At 35.8% G+C, this 26,534-nt stretch overlaps 1 protein-coding gene across 1 annotated transcript in view; it reads right to left on the bottom strand.

Annotated features, from left to right (window-relative positions):
- Window positions 1-5,288: 5,288 nt before the first annotated feature.
- Window positions 5,289-26,534, bottom strand: part of tmem63c (transmembrane protein 63C) — a 46,972-nt gene continuing 25,726 nt past the window's right edge. The window contains exons 4-23 of the mRNA XM_016543515.1: window positions 24,626-24,713; window positions 23,960-23,997; window positions 21,440-21,582; window positions 19,134-19,185; window positions 18,910-19,018; window positions 18,365-18,438; window positions 18,135-18,215; window positions 17,918-18,038; window positions 17,602-17,735; window positions 16,633-16,755; window positions 15,042-15,195; window positions 14,790-14,896; window positions 13,088-13,174; window positions 12,415-12,480; window positions 12,158-12,320; window positions 11,164-11,269; window positions 9,979-10,146; window positions 7,221-7,336; window positions 6,168-6,242; window positions 5,289-5,942 (exon numbers count right to left, since the gene is read on the bottom strand). Coding sequence (XP_016399001.1) covers window positions 5,703-5,942; window positions 6,168-6,242; window positions 7,221-7,336; window positions 9,979-10,146; window positions 11,164-11,269; window positions 12,158-12,320; window positions 12,415-12,480; window positions 13,088-13,174; window positions 14,790-14,896; window positions 15,042-15,195; window positions 16,633-16,755; window positions 17,602-17,735; window positions 17,918-18,038; window positions 18,135-18,215; window positions 18,365-18,438; window positions 18,910-19,018; window positions 19,134-19,185; window positions 21,440-21,582; window positions 23,960-23,997; window positions 24,626-24,713 — 2,245 coding nt within the window. The 3' untranslated portion in view covers window positions 5,289-5,702. The remainder of the gene's footprint in view (window positions 5,943-6,167; window positions 6,243-7,220; window positions 7,337-9,978; window positions 10,147-11,163; window positions 11,270-12,157; window positions 12,321-12,414; window positions 12,481-13,087; window positions 13,175-14,789; window positions 14,897-15,041; window positions 15,196-16,632; window positions 16,756-17,601; window positions 17,736-17,917; window positions 18,039-18,134; window positions 18,216-18,364; window positions 18,439-18,909; window positions 19,019-19,133; window positions 19,186-21,439; window positions 21,583-23,959; window positions 23,998-24,625; window positions 24,714-26,534) is intronic.

Genomic DNA, 26,534 nt, shown 5'->3' with positions numbered 1-26,534 from the left:
CCGTCCGTCTATCTATCTATCTATCTATCTACCTGTCTATCCATCCATCCATCCATCCATCCATCATCTATCTATCTATCTATCTATCTATCTGTCTGTCTGTCTGTCTGTCTGTCTATCTTTCTGTCTGTCTTTCTGTCTGTCTGTCTGTCTATCTATCTATCTATCTATCTATCTATGTCTAACCATTTGGAAAACCATTTGTGTGCATGGACACATGGTTGGGTCAGTGTCCTCGCATAAGCGCATCTCAGCACATACTGGCAGTGGCACAAACAAACAGCCCAGTATAGAATCATAGAATGTTTCTGTCTCCCGGGTTGTTACTTCTAGAAAAAATGTTTAGAGACCACATTTTGGCCTTCTGTCAGATATTCCTGCCAGTTCTGCAAAAGAAAGGAAAATAATAGCTGAGACAAAAACCGCTGAATGCTATGGATGGACATTCACAGCGATTCAAAGGGCAAATCAATTAAATATCAAAATATCTTCCCTTTTTTATGGGTTTATTTCATATTTCCACAAGCATCTGATGGTGGCACACATGTAATTCCATTTATCTGCACTATTTAATCTATGGAACTTTCCATATAGAAGTGGAAACTTCCAAAACTGTGATCCTGGAATATACTGTAATTTGATTCCTTTCTAGTAATCTACTGTTGTGGTCTTTATAACAAGCCTAAGGAACAGATATTTACAGGGGAAGAAATCATGCATTTTAAAAGGCCGTGTAGAAGCTCAGTGAAGCAGAACATCAGAGTACACATTTTATTCAGCTCTATTATGATTAAACGTGCATGTCCTATTTTTGGAACCATTTCTCAAGTGCGGCTTCAGTTGTTGTGCTGGAGTAGTGTCTCATAACACACACACACATACAACACATGGTAATGACATCTAGTGTGCAGGAAAAACATAATTGGCAGTTTTCAAGCGCTGACCAGTCAAGTGACCACTGGCTGTCTTCTGGCATGACATGAGATTTAATTAAGGGGCGACGTTTCATTTTCTGAGACTGAATCTGAAGAACACTTACAGGAAAACATTTTTTTGAGACTGCTGCGCTGAATGAAAGTATTTTTTTTTCTTCTGAATAAAATTGATTGTGCTTGCCAAGGCTAAAGTTGCCACCAAGATCGCCAGGGCTAGTGGTTCCCAAGGTCTTCTGAATGGTTTCTAGTTGGTTACTTACTGGCCCAAAGTAAAAACATCCAACCCCATGTCTCTATATAAGGATTGGTCCCCCCTTCAATGTAAGTCTTATCACTATTTCAGTCTTTCCACTTGAAAATGTCAAGTTTAATTCAATGTATTACTTGCTGTATCTTGTAATTCACTTAAATGTATTAGCAGTTGAGTAAAAATTGTTTCTACGCCAAATGTTTCTCAGTGTAGCACAAACAGCGCAGGACAAGTAAGATTAGGAATTTGTTAAAATACACATAAAATGATGAAATAAAGACACTACTTGACAGGGTAACATTTTTGTAAATTTAGTTTATACCCTTAAGAGCTGTGCTGCTGCAGTGTATCAATTTACTGGGTCATAAGCGCCCCGTCACATGACATGGCACCTCAAGCCACATCCCATAAACCAACACTGAATAACGAAAACACAGTTGTATACACCAACAGCGAATACAAACAGAACAAAAGTAAATATCAAAAAGTATCTCACAAGAGCAGTTCATCAGGTAGGTATTGAAGACATTGACTTAACAGTGTTTGCGTGTATCTCATAGATAATGTGATACCAATGATAATTAGTGTGAATTAGATGCGATTGGGGTGCAATTGTTTTGAGTTGCTGTTGAACAGTATGGCCAGAAATATACCTTTCCACAAGTATGCAGACGCAAATATTTGGTCAATGCATTTGCTTTGTTGAATATGTTTAGCGTGCGAGCAATTAACATGCCAACTGTTTACTTGCTCCGCCATGACAGTAGTTGACCTGAAAGAATAAAAATGACTGTAGAAGACAAAATGCAATGCAACAGATTTCAGCGTTGTTATAAATAGTGGTCTGACACATTTCAGCTAGAATCATTTACGTACTTGCACAGAGTATGTTGAAAGGTTTAAAACTTGTTAGGAATCTCTCACCTGTTTGATTCATTGGTGGAATGCGCTTTAGAATTTCTTTGTCTTATCTTGCTCTGTAGCCCATGCAGCATATTGCAGGTCATGCTGGATTGTCAGACACAACATTTTTTTCTGTTTACTTCTTAAGATCTGTTTCTTCAAGGCACAGCAAGAAAGCATGGTACAAATCACAACTCATTTACATTCAGTTTGGCAAGAAAACCCTCCACCCACCCCTTCCAGGCCTAGAACCACCAGCAGCAAAGACCAAGAATACAAAATTTACTAAGAAAATGAAAGTGTTACAGAAGCCAGAGCAAAACTTGATGGATCTAAAGAGAGCTGCAGGCTGGTTTGAGTTGAACAACATGCAGTTGGAGACTCTGGAGTTGAAGACTTGTGTGTAGCAGGATCAACGTGCCATTTTCAGTTTGAGTCATAACACCATGTAAATCATTTTACGAACATATGGATTTGATGATTCTTAAAAGAAGGTTCTGATTTCAATACAAGCTCCATTGGCAGTTATAACTTTAACTCATCTCTCAGTTTGTAAAACAAACAAAAAAAGTGTATACAGTAATGCACTTACAATAAAAGTCTATAGACTGCGATAAATGTTAAAACACATGATGTTTTGATTCTAAAACCACAAATCAATCTAAATATATGTTATCACGAAACTATTGTGATAAAACCGCTTACCTTGTCTGGTCAAATTTAGATCTGAATTTTAGATCATGTAAACCAAAAACGACTTACAGTTCAAATGACACACTTTTATATTAATATACAGGGCTTTAGACTAAAATGCACAACAATAATGTAAAATCAAGTTGTGAAAGCTTTTGCGCTCAAATGCATTTTCCTCAATCATCTCGTTAGAATGTAAGCTAAATTGGGTGGGTTCCTGTCCAATTCAGCGGTTTTGAATTTGATTGTGTGGGTAAAAATTGGTTTGTGTGTGTGGATAAAATTTGGGCTGGTTGGGGGTCAGTTTGCCGGTTTTCAAACATCTAAATTTTATAGGCTAATTGGTTAACAAACAAAACCCAAGTGTGCATGCATTGCATCCAATCAGTCATCATGACGTTACTAAACACACACACCTTCTGAAGAGTCGGCTGATGTTGATGTTGCCTGCCGCACTTTTAGCCCCTCAGTAGGGATCAGCAGACAGATGTGATGGTTCACGAGTGTAAGTTTTAAGTGCGATAAGGCAGGGGTTTTCAAACCTGTCCTGGAGGCCCCCCAGCTATACGTCTCCCTTATCAGACACACCCAATTCAGGTCTGGCAGTCTCTACTAAAGAGCTGATGAGTTGAATCAAATGTGTTAGATGAGTGAGACATACAAAATGTGCAGGGCAGGGGGGCCTTCAGGACAGATTTGAAAACCCCTGCAAAAAAAGAAATCAGATTTTGAATGTATAGCTGTATATTTAAGTGATCACAATGCCAGAGTGGCCTAAATATAAGTTATATAAAGAGTGGGAGAGTGACTCGACCCTCAAAACGTGAATTATACCTGTGGAGGGAGATGACGTGAAGGCTCTAATATCATTGTAAATTGTAACTCTGAAATCAGAGCACAGGTGAATAATTTAATCAAAATCTAAACTGAATATGGGACTATATGATCCTGTCCTGCATCAGGACATCTTATAAACTATCCAGACTAGTATATCCTTGAAAGCTGCTGGACTTGATTAGTTTCGACTGCGTAAAGTTATGTATTACGTTCTACAATATGTACTTCACGAAAGGCTTACTCTAGTTAAAGTGCGACACGAAGGTAAGCACATTATTGTTGTTGTTTCTTTTTTATTGTCGGATTATCGTACAGTATGCATCAATGAATGACAGTTTTGATTGAGATGGTGTGTGCATGAATGAGTGTGAAATGCCTGCTAATTAAAATACCTGCTAGTTGCTTAATCCAGTGACTTATATTGGGTACTTTTTGCATTTAAATTGGTTTATTCTGACTCTTGGCATTGAAAATGATAGATGCGTTTTTTCAAGGGTATCGGTCAATTTCTTGCTGTTTTGACATAGTGTCTGCCTGCATATTTTAGTCATATTTGGTCATTCTCTTTATGTATTTGCCCTGATTTGATCCGTTTTCCTGGGAAATTGATCTATTTTTATAGAAGTTACTGTAACACTTTATTTTAAGGTCCAGTTCTCGCTATTAACAAACCATTAACTACGACTTTTACCTCAATAAACTGCTAATTGGCTGCTTATTAATAGTAAGTAAGGTATTTGTTATGTTTAGGTATTGGGTAGGATTAGGGATGTAGAATATGGTCATGCAGAATATGTGCTTTATAAATACTAATAAACAGCCAAAATGTTAATAATAGGCATGCTAATAAGAAACTAGTTAATAGTGAGAATTGCTGTTTATACTAAAGTGTTACCACAATTACATAATTTGTTGGCCAAAAAAGACAAAAAGACAACGTTTCATTTTAGAAGCCAATGGCTCCTAGCCTATTATTTTGCCTGGAGCTTTAATATAAGTGATTTTTTAGAGCTTTAAACCCTCTGGAATGCTCCATAGACCATACTCTAAGTGCGTTAATGTAGAAACTGAGGGAGTCAAATATACGCTGCCAATAGAGCTTAAGTCTTTTTGATCATTCCTCTAACAGCTCTTTTTTTGTTTGTTGTCTTTTTTCCTACAAACAGATTGTTTTTGCACTTTTTTTCAGTTCATTAAGTGGAGTCTGCTAAATTTGACTGTATATTAAAGCTTCACTTTCGAATGTCCTCTCACATCTCTTCCACAGACCAAACAACTGATTGAGCTTCACAGGAAAGAAAAAAACACAAATTATGGAATGAGTGCCTCGTTGACTTTGAAATCTACTGTAGTGCCAATTGACTGCAGTATGCACAACACAACTGCTATTGTCACTGCAAAACAAACAATAATTGGGAGCGACTGACTCTGGCGCACACTGCAATAAAGGTTGAGGGTGTTAATAACAGTAATAATAATCTAATAATAGGAAACACATGAAAACAACGCCCTCTCACCATAATGTTGCACAATTACGCACAATTGCTAAAATACAAATACTGAATAAAAATAACAATAATAAGCACAAACTGCAACGACAGCAAAAGGAGTAATAATAAGCAAATAAGATTTGGATGTCTCAACTCTTTGAAGCTATATATACAATGTGACTATGCATATAAAATGACATCAAAAAATCTGTCAAAATACAATGTCCCAAGCTTCAGTCAAACAAACCGCCAGACACCCATTAACGTCATTAAAGAGAAAAGAAAAATACAGAAGAAAGTAGAAAGCGTAGTCCGAGCAAGAGAAGTGGCTGGTCTCGTTCTTTGACAGATCTTTGCTTTTATCCACTTCAGATACTTCTTTGAAAGCTCATCAAAGTCCTCAGAACTAAAACCGCCATGTCAGTGAATTCCGAGCAAGCTTTTTGAAGCAGTTTGCTTGGATGGCTGCAATTTGTTGTCCTTTACTCGTAAATGGAGGTTGTAGAGGAAATTTTTTTTGGGGGAAAATCAGCCACTAGCTAAGATGAGGCATGAGGCTTTAGCGTTAGGGAGTAGGAACGGGGGGCAGGTTGGTCACTGGAAACCTACAGGACTGTCCATGAGAGGGCTCGGGCAGCTGGGATCTGGGTCATCCTTGAGTTCAGTTTCCAAAGTTTCCTCCAGATCCTTCTCCTCCAGATCCTTCTCCTCCACCTCTTCAGCATCATGCACTGAATTCTGGCTGTTCCCCATGGTGCCATAGCTCTGGTGGGCCGGAGAGGGCATGGGAGTCAGGCCCAGCTCTGGCTCCAGCAAGACGGAGGCTATAAAAAGCTGAGGAGGGAAAGAACGAGAGGTAAATAGATGGACAGCAAGAGTGTCATTATCTTAAGAGCTTCTTTTTTTGTTTATGTAACATGTGACATGTGAAGTGTCTTTGACACTGTGAGTGGAAGCCTTAGAGGAGATGAGAGGAGAGAGAGACAAATACATTTCATAAGGGGGACTTGAAAAGATAGTGTGATGAATTAAATGAGATGTGACTGGATGAGCAGGTACATTAGCTGTGGTTGTGGTGGAAACAGTGCTTCTTTCCGCATCAGTGAAGCCTCCTTCGGTCGTCTGATCGGACATCTGCAACAAAACAAAATAGCAATCAGTTTTTACTGCCTGAAGATATCATTTTCCTAAATAAATCATGTTTGAGAACTTATTTTCAAAGCCCAACAAACTAATTTCATCTCAGTGTTTTCAAGGCTGCACTGTTGACAAATGGATCTAGCTGTTAAGGTAACAATCATAAACTTTCCTGTTTTCCAAACACAACTATGTCAATGTATGTACACATTTGGGAGTATTTATGGATGAAACATGGATGGGCTACCTGCAAATACAAAGTGACAATGCATTCAAGGTATATATTTTTATAATTTTTAGTTAATGCACTCCCTGGGAATCAAACTCTGGGTGACCCTGGGTGATACATCTTTATGAATGGGTCGTTGAATCATTCACTCAACCAATTCATTTAAAAATGCAGATACATTTAGTAACAAAACACCACTGTGTGCTGTTTGGAGAGGCAGAACGGTTATGCTGTGGCTTTGTTTGGAACAATTTTCATTAGCAAAATAAAGCAAAAACAGACAATATCCTCAATATTGGGTCTAAAATGTAAATCACTTAACATTAACTTCATATTTGTTTAATCACTGTATAAATTCAATATAAAATAGTTGGTAAAAAATGCAGGTGCTTGTGTGATATTGCTTAGCTATATCATATGATATAAATATATAAACAAAAAAACAAGAACTCATACAGGGTCATTTTTGCCCCCATATCCTGAATTTTGGAGGCATTTTGTATTAATTCTGGTGGCATTTTTGCCCAAAGTCCTCGTTAATTTCTGAAAATGAAAATGTGTTGAACTATCATAAAAAACGTGTCACAATTCAACAAATCATAACTATAGTTTTGCTTAATGCAAAAATATAATTGCTTATTTTTCTGATGAGTTTGGTTTGAACCTATTCACTAATTAACTTACAGTTTTACCACCATATTCACCATGTTTCTACAAATCATCAAGATTGAGTTTTTTTCACTGACCTGATAGCTTGTTGATCTGTCAGGTCGTAGTTTTTTCAGACAGAAGCCAAAGCAGGAGAAGGCAATACAGCACAAGAGAGTTATGAAAGTGAACAGAGTGATGGGCTGCACTGGACCTGCACAAGAGATAAACCATGAGGTTTTGCTTTTATATGGGACAGAGCTGGAGACCTGATCTCTGTGGTCTTGGTCTTAAAATCTCTCAAGACCACATAAACATGGCCTTAGTCTGGGTCTGGGTCTCATTACTATTCTCTTGGTTTGGGTCTGGTTCTGGAAATGTACTTTTTAAAATATACTTACACAAGACCACAGTCTTGACTGCAATTTAAAAAAAAAACTGAATTTTTTCCCCCATTCCAGTTCATTAAAATGGACAGACTGAATCTGACTATTGGGGCTTAGATATGGTCTGGATCTAAGCCTTGAGTGATCTAGTCTTGTTCCGAGTTGGGGTCTTAAGGGGTGAACACATGTTTTATAGTAAAACATGAATACATCATAATGTCGGCATTAGAGCATTTGTTGTTCATCCATAGGTTACACAGTCATTCTAGTAATGTTTTAATTGGCAATTTCATTTTTTTCTAATCTGAGAGGAAAGCCTTTTGTACCTTTAAGGTACCAGAATGCATCCTTTAGGTACAAAGGTGTACCTTTTGAAAAGGTACCACCCCAGTGAGAGCTTTTGCACCTTTTTTTTTTTTTTGGAGAGTGCAGTATTGTTTTTGTTTTTTTAAACGTGGTTTGGTTATATTTTTAACAATGACAAACATTTAATGCAAGTACAATATAACCTGATACTTTCATCATTTTATATTTGACTAACTGAAAATATGCACATGGTCCAGGCATACTCAAGACTGAACTGAAACTCGTAGGCCTGAGAATGAAGAAATAGGTTGTTAGTGTTTTTAAGCTACGTGTCCACCAAAGCGTTTTTTTCCAGAGTCTAGCGTATTTTTTTTCAATGGGAGTGCCGTGTTTTTTAAAAAGCCAGGAGCGTATTGAGGCACTGACCATTTTTTCTTGGCGCCGAGAGCTGAAGAATGTTCAACTTTGGGTAAAAGGCAGTGCTCATCACTGTCACATTTTAGTCAGCTAACGAATCACAGTGAAGGAGGGGCGGGGCAAATACCAGTCCGACCAACCGTCACACCCTGCTTGTACTACGACTAAGTTAATATTGCTTGTATCCGAGTATTCGCGTCTTCACAAGCTTCACCTTTACAGTCACTTTCCCATTGAGAATGGGCAACAAATTTCTATTTGGATACTTTAGATTGGCCGTGGGCCCTGTGTCTCACCTGGTTGCCCGCTGACGGCAACATTGCTCAGCAACATTGCTCAAAAAATTGCCACGTGTATCATCACCTTAAAGGTATAGTTCACCCAAAAATGAAAATTACCCCATGATTTACTCACCCTCAAGCCATCCTAGGTGTATATGACGTTCTTCTTTGAGACGAATCCAACCGGAGTTATATTTAAAAATGTCCTGGCTCTTCCAAACTTTATAATGGTAGTGAATGGCTGTTATTTTTCAATAGTCCTAAAGAAGTTCAATAAAGCACATCCATCCACCATAAAAAGTGTCCCACACGGCTCATGGGGGGTGAATAAAGGCCTCTTGTAGCGAATAGATGCGTTTTCAAGAAAAAAAAAATCCATATTTAAAATTTTATAACCAGTAATCTCTAGCTTCACCCTCAAGCCATCCTAGGTGTATATGACGTTCTTCTTTGAGACGAATCCAACCGGAGTTATATTTAAAAATGTCCTGGCTCTTCCAAACTTTATAATGGTAGTGAATGGCTGTTATTTTTCAATAGTCCTAAAGAAGTTCAATAAAGCACATCCATCCACCATAAAAAGTGTCCCACACGATTACTTATAACCAGTAATCTCTAGCTTCCGCTAACTCGTACGCGTGTTCACAATAGAACGCCGTTCCGGCGGATTACGTAGTGTAGTGTAAAGTCCGGTGAGAATATGCTAGCCTCGCGAGAACCAACGTTTGTTTACAGGAGCAAAGGAAGCAAAGTTTCCTTACTTTAGCAAAGGAAAACTAGTCTCCTCTTGGCTTAAATTGAAATCCTCAGACAGTTTTCTTTATAAATCTTCATTTTGTACTTCTAATTCGTGACCAGTGTTTTGTTTTGCTCTCTCCGCTGCGCTTCCCCATTCGTCAATTCTCACCGGACCTTATGCTATGTCCTACGTCATCCACCGGAACGGCATTCTATTGTGAACGCACATACGACAGTTAGTGGAAGCTAGAGATTACGGTTTATAAAGTTTTAAATATGGATATTTTTCTTGCAAAAACGCATTGATTCGCTACAGGAGGCCTTTATTGACCCCCCGGAGCCATGTGGGACATTTTTATGGTGGATGGATGTGCTATATTTGAAATTTTTTTGGACTATTGAAAAATAACACCCATTCACTGCCATTATAAAGCTTGGAAGAGCCAGGACATTTTTTAATATAACTCAGATTGGATTTGTTTGAAAGATAAAGTCATATACACCTAGGATGGCTTGAGGGTGAGTAAATTGTGGGGTAATTTTCATTCAGTGTATGCGTTTGGAAAGACATGAATGTGAATAAATAATCAAAGAATTATCCTTTTCTTGGGGAATATATATATATATATAATTTTTTGTTTTAATTCATTCATTTATTTTTTTTGTCAAATCTGTTGGGCATGTGCCCCATAAATTTGATTAGGCATGATGTTCCTGTGTGAACCTACCCAGTCTGAGCACAGAGAAGAACAGCAGCCAGAACATGCAGAGAATGGGCGCCACTGCCACTTGACTGATGGCGGCCGAATGGATCCGCTGGCTGAGCTTTGTGGGTAAATAGGCGTAGTAGATATTATAGCGATCTACCATATGCTTTAGCACAAGGTACAGCAACCCTGCAAAATGAACAGAGCAGAAGATCAAATAATCTTTGATCTTTCTAAATTACACTGTAATTTTTAAAAGTGCTTTTCAGATGGCCCAGTTGCAATGCTTTGCTGGTAAAGTCATTTTGTATGAAGTGTTTCTGTCCTTCTTTGCTACTGCTCAGGTATAATATTTATGTCACAGTGTCTGGTTGTGGTGCCCTGGACTGGCCACTTGAGGGCACTCTACTTGTTTCTTTGTTACATGTTTTGAACTCTGTTTCCCATAGTCCTTTGCCTTGTCGTTCTGTTCTGATCATGATCACCTGTTAGTAATTTACTCATCATCCCATCACTATTTATACCATGCTCACTCTGTCTGTCTTGGCTGCAGTATTGTTTGAGTTTTTGTTGTGTTTTCTGTTCCTTGTGTTTTTAAGTTACATTTTGTCTAGTTTTTGTTCTGTTCTGATTATTTGTTACTTTAATAAACTACTGCACTTGGATCTACTTTGTTTTCTCCTGGCATTCCATGACAATTTATATATTTACCTGTTTACCTAGACCACATGTGAGTGCAAGTTGCCAAATGAATTCAGAACTAAGTGAAAAATCATGATGATGGATGTCAGCCTATAGTAAATAAACAGTCATGGTGTGTATTGGTGACAGAACATGAGTGGAGTGGGCGTCTGGATCTCGGCTAGACAGGTCGGAGCGTCTGGAAGACTACAGCGGGTTCGCACCTAGTGGCCATGTCACACCGTGATACTGAGATGCTGTTGGAGATACGGCTCAGACGCCCACACACTGACTGAGGATGGGAACGAGGTATTAGAACACGCACGGAGGTAGAAATCAAGACTGACGGGAAGAAAGAAAGAGAGCTGTGGGTAAAAAGGAACAGAGAAAATGAGAGGGGGAAAAAATGACACAAATGGTGCAGAGGAGGGGGGGGAAGGGGGGTAATTAGGGAGAGAAAAAAGAAGTACTAAAAGAAAAGCTTGTTTGTTGTAAAATAAAAAACTTAAAATTACACAGACTCACCAAAAGGTACAATGATGGGGCAGGTGATGCTGTAGGTCATACTGACTGAAAATATGCACATTGTCCAGGCATACTCGAGACCAAACTGAAACTCATAGGCCTGACTCTGAGGATGAGAATGGAGAAACAGGCTGTTAGTGTTTTTTATTGCCATTTCTTAACAATCACTATGAACTGTCGTTTTATGGAAAAGAGCAGTGCGAAGATTCTTCAAACAGTCTCCTTTAGTGTTCCACAGAAAAAAATAACAGTGTATGCATCTGGAATGACATGAATGTGAATAAATAATCAAAGAATGATCATTTTCTTGGGGAAACTATCCCATTAGGGACTTTGGACAATTACGATCAATATCAGCTTAATTATATATTTATATACACTGCTATTCATTTTTTTTTTTTTTAAGTTTTAAAAATGAATACCTTTATTCATCAAGGATGCATTGAATAAAGAAGTATTAATATAGAATAAATATTTTTTTGACCGGGGGGGTGGTGGTGTCTAGACAATTACTATATATACTTTATTACTATACATATTAGTATAATTTTTACATATACATACTACATACAATAATGTTTACATTTTATTTATATATTTTTTAAAGAAATTAATACTTTTATTCAGCAAGTTTGCATTTGATTGATCAAAAGTGACAGTCAAGACTTTTACATTGGTACAAAAAAATCTATTTCAAATAAATGCTGTTGTTTTTAACTTATCTATTTATCATGGTTTCCAAAACAATATTAAGTACCACAACTGTTTTCAACCTTTATAATAAGAAATGTTCCTTAGGAAGCAAATTTGCATATTAAAATAATTTCTGAAGGACACTGAAGACTTAAGTAATAGCTGCTGAAAATTCAGCTTTGCCATCACAGGGATAAACAACAAGAGTTATATTTAAATTGTAATAATTTACTGTTTTTGCTATTTTATAAAATAAACGAAGCCTTCAGCCATAAGAGACTTCAATCATGGACTCACTCACTCTTTTAACGTGGATGCGCTCAGCTTTAGATTTGGTAAAGCAAAGGCGAAGAGAGTACACCAGTAGAGCAGGAATACGCAAAAGCTCCATGACCGTTCCGATCAGACTGGACGTGATCACGTAGTTCACAAAAAAAGCTCCGTTATCAGGCAAAAACACACATCTGAGGGAAAACAAAGTGGTTGTAGGTCTCAACAAATTATGCATCTAAATAAATTAACCAACATCTGTAGATTTCAGCAACAGTGAGAACTTACTGAAACTTTACATCTGTTTCATCCAGGAAGTGGATGTCAAAGAGCCACCTGAAGAACAAATCCAAGCTGGGGAGCAGACAAGAAGATATATAATGTATAATACTGTACATTATATATACAGTGGCTAAGTATGTATGATCAGTTCTCCTCACAGGTGTAGTTCATCGCATTAACTAAGAAAATGTTCCACTGATGTTTGCCAGCCACAAAGTGTCTGGATACTTACTGATAGCCTGTTTCTATTGTTTTATGCTGTGTGAGTTAAAACATATGCTTGCTATAAATTCAACATGTTTTTAAAATGAGGTTCATAAAAAATTATTTTTCTATTATAAACATGTTTTTAGGTTTAGGTTTAGTTGATGTATCTGTCTGGGGATTGTAAAAAGAAAATAGCCTCATTAAAAGACTACAATATATATATATATATATATATATATATATATATATATATATATTGTAGTCTTTTAATGAGGCTATTTTCTTTTGACATAAGTAGGACATCCTTGTTTATCATTGACCCACATACATATAGTACTGTATATAAAGGAACATTTAATTCTGAGACAAAATGACATGTTTCACAAAATTGACATGTTGACAAAATGACATGCTTTTATTGACATGTTATTACAGTGTATAATTACAGTATTTCAGATTATAGGATGTTTACCTGGATAGACCTAGTGATGGTAGAATGATTACCATGAAGACAAGCAGTAGAAAGCATTTATGCATGGTGACCTGATTCTCACCGGACCTGAAAGAGACACACATTACAAGAAAAATCTAATGATTACAACTGAGAATACAACTAGAATAAATATATTAAATACACATATTTTGCTATTCCTTTCCTTTTTCACACCAGTTCTTCTTCTAGACAAGACTGTTTGTGGTTAAAGTAAACATAAAACCATGTTGGAAACCCAATTAAGTGACGTATTTCATAGTAAAAAAAGGGAAATGTATTAAGTTAATACCAAAATTTGATTTTATGTTCACTTGTGTATATTAATCATCAGTGTTTCCACTGTAAATACAACAGATACGCAAGTGCTGCAAGTTCTGCAGTTGCGCAATATACATGAGGGTTTGATCCACATGAACTATAATGTGACTCTGTGAAAGACGCCGCCAGTCTGCATATGATTATTCCCTTGTTGTGATCACTATGACAACAAGCCTGGAGAGGCAAGCAGAGAGCGCAAGAGAGAGGGACACCATGTAAACGTGTTGTGCATAGGTGGGTGGGAGACTGGGTTGGGGGCTGTACTGCAGTTATGCAATATGTTTGTGTGCTGATATGAACATGTTTATGCAATAGATTTCAGCCGCACTGCAAATACAACTACCAACAGCACAAACTTACACTGGTCATTGGGACACCATATTTCTGCTAAACATCATATGACTGTGTATGTGTATGATTGTGGTTTGTATAGGTTGATTAAAGGGATCATTCACCCAAAAATGAAAATTCTATCATAATTTACTTACAATCATGCACTTCAAAACCTGTATGATTTATTTTGATGCTTAAATGTCTTTTTTTCCATACAGTGGAAGTCAATGTGAACCAAAACATTCTTCTTTTCTGTTTAGCAGAAGAAAGAAATGCATCTAGGCTTGGAATGACATTAGGGTGAGTAAATAATGACAGAATTTTCATTTTAATGAACAATCCCTTAAATGTATGTGTGTATGTGTATCCCTTTAATAAATGTGTATGTGTGAGGAATGTTGGGACAGCATTAGGAAGAGGAGAAAGGAATTTAGGCCTAAGCTGCTTCATGAAATTATTATTTGTGTGTGTGTGCAATGTTCATAGTTATGAATCAAGCAACACCTTCCCCAAATTCTCATTAACACAATGCAAGAAAATCACACGATTTTAATGTAAACAATAATATATTTTTATTGTTTGAAGACTGAAGTAATAGCTGCTGAAAATTCAGCTTTGCCATCACAGGAATAAATTACATTTTAAAATATATTAACAACAATATTTTAAGAATATTTTTTTTATTTTTACTGTATCTTGATCAAATAAATGCAGCATTTGTGAGTATAAGAGACTTCTTTAAAATAAATAAATAAATAAAATCTTACCAAACCCAAGTTTTCAAATGGTATTGTATAATCCAGATGCATTATGGCAATCAAAATCATGTTGTTTTAACAGACAACAGGAACATTTTTATTGTGTTAATAACACAATTATTTAATTTTAATAATTATATTTACAATTTTAATCAGTGCAAATCCGCCACTTTAATGTATAATTGAGTAAAAAGACCTCCCTGTCATAGTTCTCTCACATTTATACACAGAATAAAAGAGTTTAAAGTCAGATGGAGGAAACAGCATCATACCTGGTCCAGTGGTACTCAAAGAAAGATGAATAGTACACAATGAAGGGCAGGAGAATGGAAAAGGCCCACAGGAGCAGGGTGGGGAAGAACTGGGTAATTACTGGGTTCTAGACAGTAGAAGACAGTAAAAGATCGAATTCAAAACATTCAACTTCCGAAAACAACACAAAAAAGCACTTTCAGTTTTATTTTACATTCTAATGTGGCGTAATACAGCAGGACAGTTATAAAACTGCTTTGATGGTCACTGACCCTTAAGCTTTCAACTGGCCGAGTGACGTTGAACTTGTCCATAGTGTTTACGATGATAGCAGGGGTTGTGAGAAAGAAGAGCAAGAAGAAAAGTAGAATGTTGAGCAGGACGCAGCGGAGCCACCAGCGAGAACCGCACACTGACAGATTTTCCCTGGACGAACACAGGCACCAATCAACACAACAAGGTCTTAACTACAGTTACAGAACAGACAGTGTGTGCTCTCCGAGAATACGTGGGATGTTCAGCTACTATCACATAAATAGGAAGAGAAAAAAACCCCAGCCTAAGGTGGTTAGCTGGTCTCTAAAACTGACCAAAGTTCAGCTGGTTTAGCTAGTCGGCAATTTGGTCTTCCAGCTCAAAAGTGCCCAAAATCCTTCTAAAACCAGCAAAAGTGTTGGAAATCCCTCTGAAACAAGCTTATTTATTGATTTATTTTTTAACAGGGACAGAACATTGGTGACTAAGGGAAAGTTTCTACTCTTAGCCCTGTAAAGCCTGACATACAGTATGAAATAATAGTCCAAAAATATATATTTTTAAAAGGAATCTAAAAAAATATGTTTTTGAGTATCATATTTTATACATTAAGCTTTTACAGCTCATATAGTATGATACAGGAAAATATGAAGCTCAAGGAGAAAAAAAAAACACCTACGTTTTATTCAGAGGGCCAAATGGAGCAAAAACATGAAATTTGATGCAGTTGCTTATATTTATAAGGTCATAAAGCAATATGAAATTCTGACAGCTTATCATGTAAATCAATCAATACGACCTGAATTTTTAGAATTCTACTAAAAGACCTTTTACTCATAAAAGCATAAAAAACAGCGATATATATATATATATATATATATATATTCTATCTTATATTGTTTACCACAAAAGAAAAATATAATTTTTGGTGAACTATTCCTTTAAGTAAAACCAATGCACATGAAAAGCGTAACAACGAGAATGAGGTACAAACAAATACCTTTCAAAAGTAATTTTCCAAAATTGCAAAACCATTTACTCTATAAATGCAGTGGTACAAAACATAGAACTCTCGGGCTACACTGAACTGGAAAATATTCACACTTCAATAAATTGTTTTAATAAGAAGCAAACATGCTACAACATTAGAGCTTATATCCATAATAAAAAGAAAGTCTTGAATTCAGACAAACACACACACACACACACACACACACACACTTGTCCAGTCAAGCAGAAAGACAGGCTGACACTGCCCCCCACCCCACACACACACCCACACACACTCACTCAATATATGATTCTCAACACATATTATGTAAGAGATATAATGGCTTTCACAGTGGTTGTCTAGGCACACACTCAGATTGAGTCTTAATTAATCCAATTTCATCTCTCATATCCAAGTGTAATGGACTGGAACAAAGCATGTCATGAAAAATATATATGACTTCAGCTTGCAGATCACTGTATACTTAAAAAACGTTAAATAAAACATCATATAAAAACATAATAAATCCAGATCGTTGAAAAGGAATAACCTCCCTGCGGTTATTTCTATACTTTTTTCTGTTTCAAGATATAGATGTGGCTATCGTTTCGACTCACCAGTTGATGTCATTAGGGGCCGGGGCGTAAGAAACACCCCACTGATGGGACCGCACCACTGTGGTAATGCTGGACTGCTGGGGTCTGTGGCGGCAGCGAGCTCGGCCGTAGTCTTTCACAATACTACAGAAACATAAGCACAGAGTTTAAAAGAGGTGCATGTATTTCAGCAATAAGGTATGTGAGAAGGTTGCGAATATATAGTGTGAATATAGACTAGACTACTGAATTATTATAATGTGGCTTTTAACAAACTGTATTGACCGATCAAAAGTCAGGACCAGAATGAACTGTTATAAACTTATATATAAAGCTGTTTATTATGTTATACGGTATAAAGACTGTTATAGGATGCAAAGGTTTGGTGAAAAGAAGTTTAAAATACAACATTTCCTTGAATTAAAGCTTTGGTTTATCATATTTGTACAGTATGTGCATTGATCAGTATTTATATATACTTGGATTAAACCACTCATTTCAAATGGATTCATTTTATGATATCTTCATGAACTTTTTGAAGTGTGAAAATTTTGGTGGACTGGACATTCAATGAAGGGACAGAAATCCCTAATTTTTAGACGTTTTGAAGATTAACAAAAATCTTATGGGTTTGGAACGCCATGAGGGTGAGTAAATGATGACATAATTTATTTTTGGGTGAACTTTCCCTTTAAAGACGAGTTTTGCCTTATTTTTCCTGCTAATTAGCTCAGGATCTATCTATACTTTCTACTGGATATTTTTCAAACTTATTGTTTAAACTTAAGAATGACATAAAAAAAAAGCTGATAGAAATCAAACTGATTTCTTGTAATATCATACAGTATCAAACTGCTTATAATTTCAGCTTTGGTAATATTGTGTGTGTGTATATATATATATATATATATAATTTTTTTTTTTTTTTGAAAACATATGGATTTTCAGTAATGTAACCTCAATAATCAGCCATTTATCCACAAGACTTACACGGCAGTCATTCTCTCATCTCTGAAGGTAACAAAGGCAATGCCCAGCCTCTTCATAGAGATACGGTTCTTCTCTGCATTAAACTCATCTGTCAGTTTCTCCTCCAGTTCACTGTAATACTGCTCTGCATCCACCTGACAAAAAGACAATGACATAAAACAGAGCAGTTCATGACTGACAGTTGGTGTATAGTGGTCTCCAGTGGCCAACATGAGGAGGTGCAGTACCAGCCACACGGCCATTCTAAAGGTATACAATTTGTGCACATAAATATATCCATTCTGACAACTATAATGAGTGTGTGAGGGACATTTACCTGTTCAAAGCCACATATATCACAGCAGAAGATCTGTGCACAGGGGTGAGTCTTTATCATGATCCTGCCTTCCTTCTGAGCTTTGGTTGTGAAGTACAGCCTTCCTTTCATTGCTTTTCGCCTGATGTATAGTTTAAATATGGTTTAATTATTTAATTATGCATTATTTGTGAGACTCAGCTCTATGACATGCAGGAGATATGCAAACGCAAATGACCTTTCTGAGTCCAGCTTCATTAGTTTTTGTACATCAAAGCAGAACCGGATGTCTGTGACGGTGCAGCTAGGGTAGGCTTCACTGTTTGGAGATAGAAGAGACATTGGCTTTTAAATAAGTGAAAAATGAATGCCCTCAGTTGTGTTGACATTTAATATCTGATATGCCGAAGTATGGAGATCAAGCACTAGTTGTAATCTGTGGATAACAGATCTGTGCTCTTTACTCACTGCAGGTGTTTGGTGATCAGGCTGGGATCAGAGATTTCTCTGGGAACTGAAGTTATCATTAGAGTTCTGGCCACCTGCAGTAATAATAAATCAAAGTTGTTGTTTTTTTTTCCTGAGTGGTGAACACTACACATTTAAAAAAAAAAAAAGGTTCTTTCTTTGCATATATGGTTCCATGAAGAACCTTTAAAATCCAGGGAAACTTTTAAGTGCACAAAAGGTTATTTATTGTTGAAAAAGTATTTCACACTAAGAAAAAAAGTGTTTTTTAATGCAATATATATATATATATATATATATATATATATATATAACTTTACTCTCTCTCTGGCTTTATATATTTATATAAAAATAAAATTGTATTTATTTTTTACTTTTTTTCAAATTCTAAATTATATGTAAATATAAAAAATAAAGCATATTGTAGACCTGAACATTTTTCATGAGATGCACTCAGTCGGCTTGCAAGCACTGTTGAAAGCAGTGCCACTTATGGACCAGAAATGAGGTGCAATAACACATGAACATGATTAAAGCTCACCAACCTTCTCATCTTCTCTGTATTCCAGTCGTGAGGAATGATGGGCCATGCACAGTACTGTGATCACAAAATACAGCAGAGCAAAGATGCTGTGCAGCCACAGAAATGCATTCCTAATGCACAAAGAAAAGAGAGTTATTAAAATCATGCCAACAACTTCATAAATATGTACATACTCAACAAGGTTATGCTTTTCAGGTCTACATTCATCATAAACAACAAACTTACTGTGCAGGAACATTAACCACCGTTGTTCGGCCGAAATTCTGTGGGCTATCTCCTGAAAAGCATAGAAATAAACAACTTGTGTAACATTTAATGCACTTCTCACATACCAGTGTCAAAAATAAAAGTCTGAAAGTAATTTGAGGCCTGTGTGGTACAGTGCAAACTGAATGTGGAATAAAAAAAAACCTCTCTACACCCTAATCATTACGCTTTGGGTTTGGTTGCTATGACAAATTTGTGAATGTGCCAGTTTATTTCACAAATACAGTGTCAAATGGTTGCATAGAGATGACAGTAAGCATCAAAACCCCCACCCTATTTTAACCAGCCGGCCCCGAAACTGCACCACAAACTGGTCTACCACACATCCACATTGAACGCTTTTAGAGAGCCACAGTAAACTTCTGCCAACAAGGTTGTATGAAAGTCATATGAAAAGCTTATTGCAGGTCTGAAAACGACAAGAGGTAAAGCCGGTGGCTTTTCACAATGCTCTTCTTGTGGCGTGGACAGTCAAGGCCATTCCCATATTTAACTTGGCCCTTCTAACCCTCCATCGTGCAACCCAACCATCTTCAAACACTGTAGGGTGGTCTGAATTATGCTTTTCCACACGTCCACTAATGGAGGGTTAAGACTGAGCGCTTCTACATCTTCAAGAGTTTTCCCAGGCTTTTCCTAGAGTCATTCATCGACAGGCTCACACGGAATCTGCATCCGCAAAACCATACACAAATGTCCCAGCTTTGTGCCTTATTGTAGAACTCTCAGCAACATTTAATGCATTTTAGCATGTTAAAATACATTCTGCAGATTTCTCCAATTCCCTCCAAGTCAATACAGAAAATGCACATTGCCGTCAAAAGTTTGGGGTGGGTCAGACTTGTTGTTTTTGTCTCTTATGTTGACCAAAAACACAATAAAAACATATACTGATATAATGAAGTATTATTAGGATTTAAAATAACTGTTTTCTATTTTAAACTTACATTTTAAAATGTAATTTATTCCTGTGATGGCAAAGCTGAATTTTCAGCATCATTAGCCCAGTCTCCAGTGTCACATGATCTGTCAGAAATCATTGTAATATGGTGATTTGGTGCTCAAGACACGTTTCTTCTTATTATTAAAGTTGAAAACAGTTACATTTTTCTGGACACCAGGCTTCAGGATTCTTTGAGGAATAGAAAGTTCAAAAGAACAGCATTTATTCAAAATACAGTAGACATCTTACTGACCTCAAACCTTTGAACAGTAGTGCATTTATGAAAAAAAAAACTCTGCACAAGCTGACTTACTGTCAAAAATAATAATAATAATTTAATTATGGCCTATTATTAGACAATTTATGGAGAAAGTGAGAAGGAAAATTATTTATTGGGAGGTTGTCACATACTGTGGATCAATATGTTTGTCGCACATGCACTAACCAGTAAGCCACGGTTGACACAAAAGATTTTGGGGATAAAAAATCATCTCACTCACTGATATATTTAAGGATAAGTGTGTTAATTAAGGTTCATTTCTATATCAATAGCAGCAAACAAAAAGAATTAGTTTTCGTGTCTGTAATTATTCAGTCAAACAGGTAGTTCCACCCCAAACTCACACCACTGCTGAGCAAAAAGATGCTGGACTGCTCAAACAAAAAGAGCAATGCATATGTTCGGAATAGCATGCTACCTACTATTCTACATAAACTGTACACAATATACTAGGTTTGCCAACAAGTATAAAGTATAGAACATTTCCAGTGTTATGAATGAGCTAAAATGCAACCATATCTGCCTTGAATTTTTTTTTTCAAATGTTAAGATATTTTTGCACAAAACTGTATTTAAAATAACGATTTAGATAACAGATGTACCCCTCTTGCTGAATTAAACATTTCACATAATAAAATAATGTGACAAAGATTATTTAAAGTCTTAAAAAGTCTTATTTAAAGGTTTTAAGAAAGTATTTAATTTTTACATTTTATTTTCCTTTTAGAATGTGCTTTAGATAAATTTCAGAGTATGCCATCCATGCATTTTTAGCATTTCAAGAGAGTCATTTCTATCTAAGAGTGAAACTCTAATACTCTAACAATCTGTCAAAACTAATTCATGAGATTATTCTAAAAAGTATTTTTTTAGGTGCAAGCACACTGATGAATTAAGATGTAGTGTTGATGTAATGTTGTTTTAAAGTTTAATGCCTTTTCTTGGATACCAAACGTGTTGTGTCTGTTGTCATGAATCCTTTATGGCTGAGCATTACTAGAGCAAACAGTAACCAAGCAGTTATGGATCTGATGGAGGTACCTAGGAGGTTTCCAGAGAGGTTGACAGGCAAGATGATGGTGAGCGACAGCAAACACACCACCATCATGAGCAGGATAATGTGACGCTGGAAAGACAGGTACGTGATCGCGTCAATGCCACATTTACTGCGTATCTCTTCATCCCTATGGGAAGAAAAAAAGTCTTTATTAAGTAAATATTTACAATTGCATTTTTTTTTCATTTGGCAGACACTTTTATCCAAACCAATTTATATTGCATCAGTATACAGGTCAACAACTTAATGCACATTTTTAAAATCTTATCCATTTGTTTATACAAAATTACAAACAACATGCAATTCAAACATACAAATCATTAAAAAAAATCATTTTAAACCTTCAAATGTCCTAATATTGCAAAGAAGATAAAAGCCAAGCAATTAAGAAAGAAAGAAAGAAAGAAAGAAAGAAAACAAACAAACACTTTTTTGGATTTTGGCATCTTCTGTTATTGTGGTTCAACCAACATGCAGAAACAAACGAAAACTGAACAAAAACAAAACAAAACAAAACAAAACAAAACAAAACAATCATTAGAGTTCTGGCCACCTGCATTAATAATAAATCAAAGTTTTTTTGTTGTTGTTTGTTTTTTTCTGAGAGTTGAACACTATTTTTTTTAAATATTTTTTTTTAAAATAAAGGTCCTTTCTTTGCATATATGGTTCCATGAAGAACCTTTAAAATCCATGGAAATTTTTAAGTGCACAAAAGGTTATTTATTGTTGAAAAATGTTTTAAAAAGTATTTCACACTAAGAAAAAAAAAGCGTTTTTAATGCAATATATATATATATATATATTGGCATCTTCTTTTATTGTGGTTCAACCAACATGCAGAAACAAAACAAAACAAAACAAAACAAAACAAAACAAAACAAAAGCTCAATAAATCTCTTAAAATATCAGATAATTTGTCCTTTTTACAAAGGTTTATAAAAATATTTATTTCAGGTTGTAAAATGTCATGTGGTAAAAAAAAAGTACAGCTACTTATGAATTAATAATTTTTTACACTGAAAAATATATTTACATTTTTTGGAAAATAATAATATATGCTCTCTCACATGGTAAATGTGTTCATAATTTTATTACTTGATGGTTACTGTACATTACATGACATTTTATAGTCAGTAAAAACAAAACAAAACAAAACAAAACAAAAGGACTCTCATAACAAGCTCAATAAATCTCTTAAAATATCAGATAATTTGTCCTTTTTACAAAGGTTTATAAAAATATTTATTTCAGGTTGTAAAATGTCATGTGGTAAAAAAAAAGTACAGCTACTTATGAATTAATAATTTTTTACACTGAAAAATATATTTACATTTTTTGGAAAATAATAATATATGCTCTCTCACATGGTAAATGTGTTCATAATTTTATTACTTGATGGTTACTGTACATTACATGACATTTTATAGTCAGTAAATTGAAGCTTTTCTTGAAAATCAGAGTACTATTCTAATGTTTGCAGTCAGTATGCAGTTCTTTTTAACTTTCTATTCATCAAAGAATCCTGAAAAAATTTATCATCATTTGCACAAAAGCATTAAACAGTTGTTTCCAAAATTATAATAATAAAAAATATTTCTTTAGCAGCAAATCAGCATATTAAAATGATTTCAGAAGGATCATGTGACACTGAAGACTGGAGTAATGGCTGCTGAAAATTCAGCTTTACTAAATTATATTTTACAATGTTTCAAAATAGAAAGCAGTTGTTTTAAATTTTAATCATATTTCACAAAATGACTGTTTTCACTGTATTTTTGGTGAGCATAAAACATTTAGAAATCTTACCGACCCCAAACTTTTGAATGGCAGTGTATATTCAAGTTTTTCAAAACCACATGAAACCAACATGAAAACGAACATGTGTCACATGTTTTAAAACTAGATTTTTTTCTTTCCTTGTAAAAGATTTGTCTTTTTCTTTTTTAATCGAGGACATATTATTGACCCATGTGCATTCTCTAAGAATCAAACCTATGACTTTTGTTTTGCTAGATCTGCACTAGTTAGCAGACACAGTCTCTGTGAGAGTTTTCAATGTGTTTCCAATTAATTATTGGCTTCGGTCAACAATATATGTGTGGCGGCCTTTTTAAAAGACCACACAAATCCACGAGGGCGTTGGGGGCTTTTATGATTACAAGGAGCCCTCATACACACAAAAGCACAAACACACACACACACCCCTCCGGCCTCGCCTCACACAGAGCGAGGAAACTCTCAGTTTTTAAGCTTTTAAGGGAACCAGCTAAATATGGCACCAACATGCCATTCAAGTCGTCCAAATAACATCTCTGCAACCGTGGAGACAGACTACAGGCTGGTTTACATTTCTGAAAGGCTTTAGAGCATGCCCAGACGTTAGATGTGCTGGTAAAGCGCCCGGTCTACCTTCACCCTGTGTTTTCCCTTCTTAATGAGATATAACAGGAGCAAACAGGACACTGGTTGATGACATCACCATGCACTTCTTGCACACTTACTTCATGTGGTACAGAGATGTGAGCCAGGAACAGAAGCCCTATAAAGAGAGGGAGGGAAGACAACGGTGTCATAAAAAGGTCTGGCATATAAAAAAAGAGCGCGTCTGGCTAGCTTAGCATCTGTCAGAATCATTTGTCCTTTAAGTGAACACGGATAGCGTAACAAGTGGGAAAAGCCCTGCAAATGCATGCAATATCTTTAACGTGGCTGTGATGTCTTGAACCGTCATTGCAAATAAAATAAAAGGAGACAGAGTGAGGTCAGAATATAAACGGACAGATAGTGTGCATAAAAGAAAATAGCGTCTAAGTGCACATGCTCTTTTATATGACATCGGCTCTGGGGCGACGCTCCGTAACAGCGGCTGACTAATCCACGTCGACAGATTGAACTTTATTTTTGCCTCTGTATGTCTTTAGGTTTCAGCAGTAGTAAATTTGCATCACCGTGAAGATGATAGTGACATTAAAACACAATCTATTAGTTGTACTCATGCTTTTATTCCTTTCTAAGCAGAGGTGTTGTTGATAATGACAAGGCCCAGTGGGTTTTCTCACTGCCAAATGTGGTAAATTCAAGCAAAGATCCTGTTTCTGCATGATCAAACATTTCTTAAATGTGTTTGATGCTTTTATTTCTTTGTCTCTTTTACAAAAGGTTCTCACCATGTCCTTGGTCTCTGAGTCTGATGGGCTGGATTCTGATGGGGTTTTCTCTTTCTCACTTTGTTCTCCATAGAATAGTGATGTCAAGCTACAGAACAAAGACAAACAATAAAATTGACAGGTAAAAAAAAAAAAACCTCACATACTGTTAGAAAATTCTAAAACTGAAATAAAATTCCCATGTAGGATTATACGTAGACTAGGGCTAGTTATCACATATTATCAATACTTTAAATAGCCTATAATACATTTTAAATGTAGAAGATGGCTTTTGAATTTAGATTTAGATTTCAAACAATTGTGTGTGTGTGTGTTTGTTTGTGTGTGTGTGTGTGTGTGTGTGTGTGTGTGTGTGTTAAATTAACTGTATCTTTTTCTTGGGCAATTGTGGAAAATATTCAATAGGTTTTCTGTAGCCCAGAGATTAAGAGAAACATTTAATAATATTAATAACCTTTAATGGCTTTTCAGCAAATAAATAAATAAATAAAGAGTAAAAAACTGAAACACAAAATGTAAAATGCAACATTCAAAACATTGTTTTGCTCATTTAATTTAATTAATTCTATAATACATGATAACTTGCCACTACCTGACATTTACCTTCATCCTGAACATATCAGTTAAAATCTACCTTCATTATAAAGTAAGCTTGAATGCATCTCATTGTGGTTTTATACTTGTTAATATGGGTAACACTTTAGATTAGGAAACACTATACACGCCCCTTATTGCTGATTGGCTACAAGTTTGTTTTGCGATTCGGCCCGAATCAGTTTTCTAAAGTGTTTTTGAAAAATCACATACTCTGCCTTTAACTAGATGCTTATTAGCATGCATATTACTAGCATATTGGCTGTTTATTAGTACTTATAAAGCACATAATTATTCTGCATGACCATATTCTAGATCCCTTAACCCAAACATAACTACTGCAACAACTACCTTACTTACTATCAATAAGCAGCAAATTAGGAGTTTATTGAGTTCCCTAATCTGAAGTGTTACCCAGATAACCACATATAAAACAACCATTTAAGCAATTAATTTTTTATTCAAAACTGTACTGAGATATATATAACAACTAGCCCTAGTCCCATCACTGGATGATGCCTTTTCTATTACAAATGTCCCTCTCCAGCTTCCATCAGTGCTAGGCCCCAAATAATTGTTTTTCCTCAGTGTTAACTCAATGCCAGATCCAAAACTTGCCTCAAGATCAGAAAATCAAGCAGCGCTGCTGCAACAGAAGTCTTAAAACTTATGATCGAATTCCACCCACTGCTCCCACAGGGACTAAAGTTTTTAATACATTTTTTTTTTTTTAAATAGAACAGGTATTTTGAAAATGTGAGCAAAATTTAAATGAAATGGCATTGACAATGAAATGCTGAAATAAATAAATAAATAAATGACACAATTACTACATACTGTATATACAGTGGAGACCAAAATTATTAGAACAAAATTAGAGAACCTATAATTTCCTAAATTTCAAGGTCACTGCTTAGTCCTATTTGAAGTCATCCTAACAGGAGCAGAAGGGCAGTTTTAAGCATATTTCATAAATTAATTGCATTCAGAAGCACAGTATAAAAAACTTACAGAGATATTTGAAAAAGAACTGATAAAAAAATGTCAGCAACTGCACGAGAAGCTGGTCAGTCCAAATCTGTAATTTCTAGAATATTGCAGTTTTACAATGACACTAACTCCCCCAAAAACGCAGGCCGTCCACGTAAGACAAATGCACGAGTGGACAGAATAATGCAGAGCTTCTCAGTTCAACACGGCAGCTGGAATTGCTTATGGTATGGATCTGTCTCAGCGTGTTTAAGAGAAGTTGGACTGAAATCGCACTCTGCAGTGACCAAGCCTCTCATCAGCAAAAATAAGAAAGGCTAGGCTC

This window comes from Sinocyclocheilus rhinocerous, unplaced genomic scaffold, assembly GCF_001515625.1.
Source record: "Sinocyclocheilus rhinocerous isolate Xijiao unplaced genomic scaffold, SAMN03320098_v1.1 scaffold1635, whole genome shotgun sequence".
NCBI classification, from domain to species: domain Eukaryota; kingdom Metazoa; phylum Chordata; class Actinopteri; order Cypriniformes; family Cyprinidae; genus Sinocyclocheilus; species Sinocyclocheilus rhinocerous.
This window is presented reverse-complemented; position numbering and strand designations above follow the sequence as displayed.